A 10,533-nucleotide genomic window follows, 5' to 3' on the forward strand; every position below is an offset into this window, starting at 1 on the left:
TTTGGATGATAATGTTGTACATCTGCCAAAGAATGAAAAAAAGAGCTGAATTTACAATAAAAATACAACAGAATATGCAGCAAGACTTGGACTTCATTCAGTGACCATGCATCTACAGTATCTCTCCCCTCCCTCTCTACCCACATCCTAAACAATTCCCACCTTGTCAAACCTTTAGCTACTCAATTTACATCTCTGTAATCCTTGTTTTACACCTTGTGTGCGTTCTTCTCTGGCCTTCATCCACTACCTGCTTATTCACCACCCCTTTCCCCCCCTTCCTCACCTGTGTTTGCTTATGCTTTGTCCTGCCCCTCCACTCTTCTGGCTTTCTTTTTCTTCCCCATTCCACAATCAGTTTTATATAATCTCGTTGGATTTTCCTTAATAATATCTGCCAGAGTTAACTCCTGCCCCCCTTTTTCCCTCCTTATTTCCTTCTTAAATATGCTCCTCAGTTCCCAAAACTCCTCCAGGGATACACTTGATCCAAGATGCCTGTACCTGTCCCATGCCTCCTTTTTCCTGACCAGAGCCTTAATCTTTCTCGATATCAAAGCGTCCTTACTCCCACTTGCCTTGCTCATCACCCTAATGGAAACATGCACACCCTGAACTCTTGTCAGCCCACTGATAAAAGGGTCCAATTTGATTGCAAACAACCTACACTCAACTTTACCAAGGTCCTGTCTAATACCATGCAAGTAGGCCTTGCCCCAAATCAACATTTCAACTTGTGGGCCCACCCTCTCTTTATCCATAAATATTTTAAAGCTGAGAGAGCCTTGGTATCTGGTCCCAAAAGGCTCGCCCTCCAATACTTTAGTCATTTGCCCTTTCCAATTTCCTGAGAATAGACCAAGCATTTCCTCCCCCTTGTAGGCCCATCTTCATATTGCCTGAGGAAACTTTCCTGAACACATTTGAGAAATTCCACCACGTCTAAGCCCTTAGCACTATGACAGTCCTAGTCTTTATTGGCAAAGTTAAAATCCTCTAATGTAACCTTATTTGTATTGCAGCTGCCTGCAATATTTGCTCTTCTAACCTGTTGACTATTTGGGGGCCTCTTGAACACTCCCAACAAGGAGACCATCTTCTTTTTATTTCTCAGCTCCACCATATAGCCTTACTGGACAAACCATCAGTCATGTCATTGCGGACTACTGCTGTGATATTCTTTTACCTCCACCTCTATCTTTCTGTAGCATCTTCACTGTGGAACACTAAACTATCAGTCTGGATCCCTTCTCAGCCACTTTTCTGTAATGGCTACAAGTCCCAGTCGCATGTAACTATTCACACCCTGAGTTCACTTACCTTACCCGTAGGTCCCCTTGCCATAAAATAAATGCAAAAAATGCACCAGTCCTTCCTCCTCCCTGCCATTATGTCAACTGAATTATGTTTCAACATCTTCCATACTAACCTTGAGCCTTTTGTCTGCTTCAGTTCTGCATTGGATTCCGCCGCCCCCGACAATCTAGTTTAAACCAACTTGTGTAGCAATAGCAAATCTACCTGCTAGTCAGGATATTGGTTTCTCTCCAGTTTTCGTGCAACAAACTTCTAGATCGAGTAGGCGTTGTACTTGCAGCATAATGGGTGTGCAGGAGGTAGAGCAATGGACTAGGCACACAATCCTGAGAGGCACCAGTGTTGAGGGTCAGGGATTGTGTAGAAAGGGCACATTGCTGATTCTGTGTCATGATTATAATAATGCTTGTAGTTGTGCCAGAGTCCATAAGGTTTACTCAATACTATTATTTTTGTTCCTAATATTGATTTTTAAATGCACGCTTATGAAGCAGTTTACATTATGATATATGTTATCAGAAGCAGCACCAGAAACATTATAAGGAAAATTGTTTATTACTGAGAAAGAAAATTCAAAATAAAATTTCATTTTAGCAAAGAACTGGTGCTTTATCTAGGACCTTCACCAATCATTTTCCTGCTCCATAGGAACATCATTATATTGCAGAACAGTGTATCTATTCTGCAGAGAATTATTAGCATAACTAACTAAAACTGAACACACATTAATTAATGAATATGGTCCTACCTGTTTATTCTACTGCTGCTTAAATAATTTGCTATTCCTGCAAAGGTTGGTTCTTGATTTTATTTTGTAAGATGTGGTTGTAGAAATGCTGTTCACAAATCCTATTGGCTTAAAGCAGCTGCAAGCAAATCTAAATGATTTTTTAAAAATCTTCCTGCAACTTTACCCACCCACCAGTTAGGTCAGCATGAACCACAAACTTCAGAACAGGAGGAGCTCAGAATGGTTAATGTGACTCTTCAACACCTCAGCCTCACAGGTTGAGAGCGACCAGTAATTCCATATCAAATCCTGTACCAACAAGTACCCAATGATTGATAGAGTTTGAGTTTAGTTTATTGTCATGTGTACCGAGACACAGTGAAAAGCTTTTGTTGCATGCTAACCAGTCAGCGGAAAGACAATACATGATTACAATCGAGCCATCCAGTGTACATGATAAAGGGAATAACGTGAATTACGCCTAGTGCAAGATAAAGCCTGTAAAGTCTGATCAAAGATATCCAGACTCAAACTAAACTCAAACTCAAAATTTCCTGGGCAGCCACAGATGGTATTGTGTGTGAAGCGCTCTCTTGCAGGACATGTCCCTCCGTCCCAAAATCATAATTTGCTTACATCTACAGTTGTTGGTGGTGATCCCTCGGGTTTGTGTAATTCTTAGCCTATTTTGCTTACATTTAACCTTAGCATTGGTTTCAAAGCATGGTCCAAGTGACAATCATGGTGCGATGCATAAGCACATTTAATATTTGTTTTATTTAAGTTTCTAGCAAGGCCATGGTGCTTTAAAGATGCGGGATGAGGTATAATTAGTAGGTCAGAAGTGCATTGTTGTTTCATTAGTATGTGACCTCTGTCGGTCCGGCAATATGGATAACCCGGCAAGGCTCTGGAACCAAAAGGTGTCGTAAAATCGGTGGCGGATCTGTAGTTCTATAAAGGTGCCTTGCTATGTTATAGGTGCAAGTTCAAAGACATCTGGAGAAAGTTAATTTAATTTCTCCTGTTTCCAAATCCAGGAGGTGGAATATTTTGTTCGTAACCGTAGAGTTCGCCATTTCCTGATGGGCTTAAAAGCAATGCTGCATTCCCAAACTGCATTGATGTAGTACCTTTCACATTCTCAAGAATCATAAACTTCAGTCACTTGTGGAAGACAGTAATAACATGTTAATCCTTTAGAACTGTGGACACGCCACACTTTGAGTTGCCAAATGTAAGATCACTTTTTAAGTCTTTCCACTGTTTAATTTCCAGTGACATTTTAGCACCACCGCAGCAAAATACAACTCTTGTCCTTTCCCTTGTTTTAATTAGGACATTCTTCTCTTGCAATGGTTTTAAATGATTTTGCATCATACAACCAGGCTGTATCGATTCCTTTTCCAGATTCATGAACAGAAATCCAGCTGGGGAATGGAAAGCGACAGGCTACAATTTTGGCATCGTCTTTCAGCTCTTTCTGTAGTTTCTTCTCTAAGGACTCCATCTGGAACAACAGTAAACCCAGATGTAAACTTCAAAGCATAGCCTGTTCCTAATTTCAAATTAAAATCTTCTAAATTCAGAGCTCACAGCTCAGGGAAAAAAAGATTGAATTAATGCTATTTTGCCATCACAAGCCATTCTTGGACACAGGGCAAAACGATTCAACCAAATCCTGATTTTTAATAGAAAATTATACTTTTCATGCCAATCCTTGCACCAAGAACACAAAATTCTTCAGATACTAATTACACCTGTCTGTGTGCCTTGAAAAAATATTTGCCTACTGATGGTGGATCTAAGATTAATATTTGTGTTAAAAGGAACTGCAGATGCTGGTTTAAACCGAAGATAGGCACAAAAAGGCTGGAGTAACTCAGCAGGACAGGCAGCATCTCTTGAAGATCTCAACCCGAAACGTCACCCATTCCTTCTCCCCAGAGATGCTGCCTGTCCCGCTGAGTTAATATTTCTGTTTATTATAATATCTGAAAACACTAATTAGTGTTTTTTACCATCTGCCACACCAGCATAAACTTTGCTTTTATCCATCCATAAACCTTGACTGCAAGATGAACAGCAGTTGTGTGTTACAAACCTGTGTCCACCAGGTACTAGGTCAGGCAGGTGAACTGATTTCAATTAAGACTCTTACAATTTGACTGAGACCCAACATACTGGTCTAGATTTAAACTCAAAATTCAAGGTGCAAAAAGTGTACTAATCCACTTCGAACCTTATCATTAAACTCAACCTCAAATATATGGAGTTTACCTCAATTTTTTTCAGTTCTAATCTAACAAACTTTATACATTTTTGGAAACTTTCATAAAAATGTGTTCGATGTATATTCATAGCATACTCGGTGCTGCCCTGGGAGTAGAGTGATGCACTATTTACCAGCAAACAATCAGCAGTTTGTTTTTAACTCACCATCTGGGGAACTCCAAATATAACAACATTATTAAATTCGGAGAAATTCACCTGAAAGTATAGGACAAAAAAAAATTATCCTCTGCATTAAATAAATATAATTCGAAAATATATTGAATGGAATTGTCTGTGTGAATGATGCAAAAGCATCTGTACCTTCCAAATGTCAGAGATATAAAACCTGGCATTGTGGTGCACTCCTTGCTGCCTTGCTCTGTATCTGGAATACCAAACCAGCCAAGGGTTCAGTTCATAACCAACGGCTCGAAAACCTTGCTTTGCTGCTGCAATTACCTATGATTAAAATACAGGTAAAACAACAAAAGTTTAAAAGTCATAGAGTTATAGTGATACAGTGTGGAAACAGGCCCTTCAGCCCAACTTGCCCACATCGCCCAACATGTCCCAGCTACACTAGTCCCAGCTGCACCAGTCCCACCTGCATTGGTCCATATCCCTCCAAACCTGTCCTGTCCACATCCCAGTCTAATTGTTTCTTAAATGTTGCAATAGTCCCTGCCTCAACTACCTCCTCTGGCAGCTTTTTCCATGCGCCGCCACCCTTTGTTTGAAAAAGTTACCCATCAGATTCCTATTAGTATATTAATATATAATCCGACAAACAGTTACTTAGTTTATAATTCTCTATCAACCTTTTGTAGAATAATTTCAACGTTACAAATTAACTTTGATGCTTCCACATTACTATAAAAGTTGCTTTGCAAATTTGTTTTTGATGTGAACAGTATACCCACATTTCCTTACAAAACAATCCAAAGAAAAAGTTAGAAATAAAATAGTCTATATTTACTATTGTAATATTCCAACTTGAACATTCCAGCTGTCAAGATGCATCAAGTTTCTATCTGGTGAAAAGCTCTCACTTCTACAACACTATTTAGTATGTTGTATCCAAGAACTATATTTAGCTAGCAAATCTCTACAGCAGGATTTGCCAACAAATCAAATATGTAGTGCAATATAGATTGGTTTCTCATTGAATAGCACAGGACCCAATATTGTGTGATGCCATGAGAAAGCACTGTTTTCAGTTGTTTATTCACTGTAATTTTTGCATTTTTATTAGAAATTCCTACATCCACATTTATGCAAACTCAGCACGTAGTTAAAACCTTCTCAAGTTATTAGATTTTTATGATCTTTGGGAATGTGCGAGATACAGTACAAATAAAGGATCATTCTTTCCATCCACCTTATTGTTAATAGATATTTAAGGAAACAAAATAGCTAGTGTTTCTCTTTAGCTTTTGCTTTTTTTCCTTAATCATCCGATTAAATCATTGATATGTATTCATTCTCATCTATCACTTGTATGCATGTTTCAAGAAAGTTCAGAAGTGGCTTACTCAAACCTCATTAAACACTAATTCACAATTATTTACAGCATTCTGATATTTTCCGGAACTCACAGCTGTATTTCCTTGCACAAGGACCAGAGAATGTATGCTTACTGCAATTAATACCCGTTTTAATAGAATCCTAAATACACATCAATGCAAAAATCAATAAAATCAAATAATTTTACCCTTAAACTTAGATGCCAATTCTAACTTTTGCTACTGAATAGCATTTTTCTAAAAATGATCACCACTGTATTTTGGATAGTTATAACCACTTTGCTAAAATTGGATGAAGAAATTCAACCTTCCCCTTCCATTTTGACATCTAATCTTCAATGCTTCTCTTGTTAATGGGTGTGAATTATGCCTGCAGTATAGGGGGGTTGCACGTAAGGTCGCTGGGTCATAGGGCTTGATGCACGGAGCCGCTCAATCCATCTGGAGGACATCCGTAACTTCCGGTATATGTTACTAATGCAAGAAACGCGTACTTTCCTACCTGTTAAAAACTGCCAAAATGTTGAATTTTTGCGCTGTAAAAAATTGTGGAAATCGGGGTAAGCGTGAGAGACATGTACCCAACTTCAGAATTCCAAAAGTGAAGCGAAATGAGGGTAAAGAGAAGCGAGAGCTGAAGGGACAACAACAGCTAAAGTGGTTGGCGAACATTGGCCGTGCAGATATCGGAATTGAAAATATTGGGAATGATCGCGTTTGCTCACTGCATTTCATCAACAGTAAGGCATTATTTGTGTTTTTTCTTGATTCCTTTGGTATCTAAAAAGTCTCAGATGCCAAAGGAATCAAGAAAAAACACAATGTCTTACTGTTGATGAAATGCAGTGAGCAAACGGCCAATGTTCGCCAAGCACTCTGGCTGTTGTTGTCCCTTCGCTCTCGCTTCTATCTACCGTCATTTCTCCTCACTTTTGGAATTCTGAAGTAGGCTAAATGTCTCTCACGCTTATCCCGATTTCCATAATTATTTACAGCGCAGAAATTGACCATTTCGGCGTTTTTTAACGGGCCTGCTACGCTGGAAACAATGGTCAGTGCTTACCTGCAGTTCATCGCGTGTACTCCACTTGGCGCAGCGTAGCAACAGTACGGGTCATGGGTCGTGACCCGACTGCCGTGAAACCTCCCTATCCAAGAAGTGACGCTAGAAAGTTTAGTATCTTTCTGCTCTTAGAAAAGTCATAATTCTTATTTATGTACAGGACTCTGTGTCCAAATTGTCGTACTGTTTGCTGGATATATAATTGAAGAAAGCAATTATCTCCAACTAAATGTGGGGAACTCTGATATGCTCCCTTGCCATTAACTCTTCCTCAGACTCTATCCCATGCTCCAACAATTGTCTGATACTTCTTCTTATCGAGTCCACACACAAGATTAGAGGTTGTTCAGCCACAGCTGAACACACTTCTCGGCATCTGCATACAATGGTGTCTGTCTTGTCGCTTCTTGAGCGTGGTGGTGAAAAGATTGGTGGAAACAGGGCCGTGACGTGAACGCTCTTTCTTTGACCCCTATCTGATACTGAACCAAGTAATTTGCAACCTTTGCATCAATTTCTATTTGCTACGGTTGTTATAGGAGATTTCAACATGCAGGCAGACTGGGAAGGCAGTGGATGCCGATTCACTGGATGCAGTCAAAAGAGAGTTAGATAGAGCAAGTAGCATGGCTAGCGGAATCAAGGGATATGGGGAGAAGGCAGGAACGGGGTACTGATTGTGGACGATTAGCCATGGCGGTGCTTGCTCGAAGAGCCGAATGGCTTACTCCTGCACTTATTTGTCTATGTATCTTAAGGTCATAAGTGATAGGAGTATAATTAGGCCATTTGGCTGATCGAGTCTACTTCGCCACTCAATCATGGCTGATCTATCTCTCCCTCTTAATCCCATTCTCCTGCCTTCTCCCCATAACCCCTATAGGGAGGTTTCACGGCAGTCGGGTCACGACCCATGACCCGTACTATTGCTAGGCTACTCCAAATGGATTACACGCGATGTACTGCAGGTAGGCACTTACCATTGTTTCCAGCGTAGCGGGCCCGTTAAAACCCGCTGAAATTGTCCATTTTCGCGCTATAAATAATTATGGAAATCTGGATAAGCATGTGAGACATTTAGCCCACTTCAGAATTCCAAAAGTGAGGAGAAATGACGGTAGATAAAATCGAGAGCTGAAGGGACAACAACAGCCAGAGTGCTTGGCGAACATTGGCCGTTTGCTCACTGCATTTCATCAACAGTAAGGCATTATTTGTGTTTTTTCTTGATTCCTTTGGCATCTAAAAAGTTTCAGAAGTGATAAATCTGGCTGTAATTTTTTTAAATCTCCCACGGTTCTCGTGGGTTTTTACATACAAAATGAAAACGCCTCTGAAGAAAAATTTACAGCCAGATTTATCACTTCTGAGAATTTTTAGATACCAAAGGAATCAAGAAAAAACACAAATAATGCCTTACTTGATGAAATGCAGTGAGCAAACGCGATAATTCCCAATATTTTCAATGTTTACCAAGCACTTTAGCTGCTGTAGTCCCTTCAGTTCTCGCTTCTCTATACCTTCATTTCGCTTCACGTTTGGAATTATAAAGTTGTGTACATGTCTCTCACACTTACCCCGACTCCCACAATTTTTTTCAGCGCAAAAATTCAACATTTTGGCGGTTTTTAACAGGTGGGAAAGTACGCGTTTCTACGGAAGGGACGGATGTCTTCCAGTTGGATTTAGCGGCTCCGTGCATCGAGCCCTATGACCCAGTGACCTTTCGTGCAACCACCCTATACTAATCAACTATCTATCTATCAGTCTGAAGAAGGGTTTCGGCCCGAAACGTTACCTATTTCCTTCGCTCCATAGATGCTGCTGCACCCGCTGAGTTTCTCCAGCATTTTTGTGTACCCTATCTATCTATCTATCTATCTATCTCTGCCTCAAAAACATCCACTGCCTTGGCCTCTACAGCCTTCTGTGGCAAAGACTCTACAGATTCAGACTAAATAAATTCTTCCTCATCTCCTTCCTAGACTCTCCCACTCGTGGAAACATCCTCTCCACCAAAGATACTGGAGGAGCTATCTTTGCTCTCCACATCCACTCCATCCAAGGACCTTCTCCAGGTCGGTCTTCTCCCCTCCCTTGGTCTCCACCATGGCCACATCTACCCAGCCCATCTCCATCACCACCACCACCTGCTGAGCCCCAGAGACTCACGATTCTGCCGTCGCCGCTGCCGATGTCCACCAGCGGCCCCCGGCGGCCGCTCAGCAGCTGCAGCACATTCCCCACCTGGGCCGGAGTGGCCGGGACGAAGGGTAGACAGACCCGCCTCAGCGCAGGAGCCACAAAGGGAGCGGCCACCGCGTACAGAGCAAGGACAGCGCCGCCCGCAGCGCCCAGCAGCACCAGCCCCCAGCGCGGCCGGGTCGGCCTCGGTCCCCTCCCTACCCCGGGGGCCGGGTCGTGAGCCGCGGTGCCCGCCGACATCCAGCAGGGCCGGGCCGTGCCGGCCAGCCGGGTAATTTACCGCGACGGAACGCTTGCACCGAGATGGTGCCACAGGGAATGCGGTCCGGCGCTGCAAAGCAGATCCTCTGTCCCGGGAGAGAAAATAAACCTCAAAATATATATACCGTGGCCCACATTTCCTTCTCAACACCATGTCGACGAGGCTGTGACATGTGGAGGGGAAACCGAGGTTGCCGACTTGCCAACCTAACATTTAAAAACGGGGGGCTTTTCTTAAAGCAATCTCTTCCCGCTGTGTTAATCTTGCACTGCTGTTTGCAATCGGCAGCCCATGGGTTTAACGTTGTTTCTATTGAGGCCATACAGGCCCTGGAGTCTGATTGTCATCCTGCTTGGAAACGATTGTGAATGGCCGGATTGGTGTCCTCAACTGTTCGCATTCATCGATGTTTCCGACTAGTTTAAAAGCAATCTGTGCCGTTCACATCATTAATGACTCGGTATCTACAGCTGTCTGGGGATGAAAGTTCCAAAGGTCTATAAACCTCATTGAGGGGTAAAAAATATCCTTCACTTCTGAATTAAATGGGTGACTTTTTCGTACGATTATACTTCCTATACCTATGTTCATCTACCATAGTAAACAACTCAGCATCCAACCTATCTATCCACCATCAGGACAATATGTTTCAATAAGAAGATCTCATTCTTTGAAAGAAGCGAATAAAAGCCACATCTATACAATCCTTCATTAGGCAACTGGTTCAACTCAGGATTCAATCCAATGAACCTTATCATCCCAAATAAGACCAAAACTGTACACAGTCCTTCAAATGTGATCTCTTCAATTCCCTTGACGGCTGTAGCAATTTACAACGAAGCCCACAATTCAATTGAATGAATGAATGAATGAATGAATGAATGAATGAATGAATGAATGAATGAATACGTTTATTGTCATTGCACAATACTGTGCAACGAAATTCCATTGCATCTCCTCCGGTTAAAAAAATACAAACACGACAACCATTGACACATATGTACACTTATTAGCAAAATAATAAATAAGTATTTAAAAAGAATTAAAAAGAATTTGGCGGCATTTCTTGGAATTACATTTTGCTTCCCCAGTGTTCTCTGATGGAATTAAGCTCTTTTATCGCACATGGGTAGAAACTATTTTTTAGTCTACCTTTTCA

The 10,533-nt window shown here is 41.5% G+C and overlaps 1 protein-coding gene across 1 annotated transcript; it reads right to left on the reverse strand.

Moving 5' to 3' along the window:
- Window positions 1-1,861: 1,861 nt before the first annotated feature.
- On the reverse strand, window positions 1,862-9,457 carry atpsckmt (ATP synthase c subunit lysine N-methyltransferase). The gene is made up of 4 exons (XM_033042993.1): window positions 9,080-9,457; window positions 4,643-4,780; window positions 4,487-4,537; window positions 1,862-3,557 (listed from the first exon to the last, which is right to left on the reverse strand). Exons 1-4 carry the CDS (start codon window positions 9,350-9,352, stop codon window positions 3,378-3,380), a joined length of 642 nt encoding a protein of 213 aa, XP_032898884.1. The 5' UTR covers window positions 9,353-9,457; the 3' UTR covers window positions 1,862-3,377.
- Window positions 9,458-10,533: the final 1,076 nt, after the last annotated feature.

Source organism: Amblyraja radiata, chromosome 2 (assembly GCF_010909765.2).
Source record: "Amblyraja radiata isolate CabotCenter1 chromosome 2, sAmbRad1.1.pri, whole genome shotgun sequence".
Lineage (NCBI taxonomy): Eukaryota > Metazoa > Chordata > Chondrichthyes > Rajiformes > Rajidae > Amblyraja > Amblyraja radiata.

What these genes read in the sequence shown, in the direction of transcription:
- atpsckmt (XM_033042993.1), bottom strand. Translation starts at nt 9,352, where the DNA reads ATGTCGGCGGGCACCGCGGCTCACGACCCGGCCCCCGGGGTAGGGAGG. An exon ending in GCAGCGGCGACGGCAGAATC is followed by an intron (nt 4,781 to 9,079) that starts GTGAGTCTCTGG and finishes TTTTAATCATAG; the next exon opens with GTAATTGCAGCAGCAAAGCA. An exon ending in TATTTGGAGTTCCCCAGATG is followed by an intron (nt 3,558 to 4,486) that starts GTGAGTTAAAAA and finishes CTGTTGTTCCAG; the next exon opens with ATGGAGTCCTTAGAGAAGAA.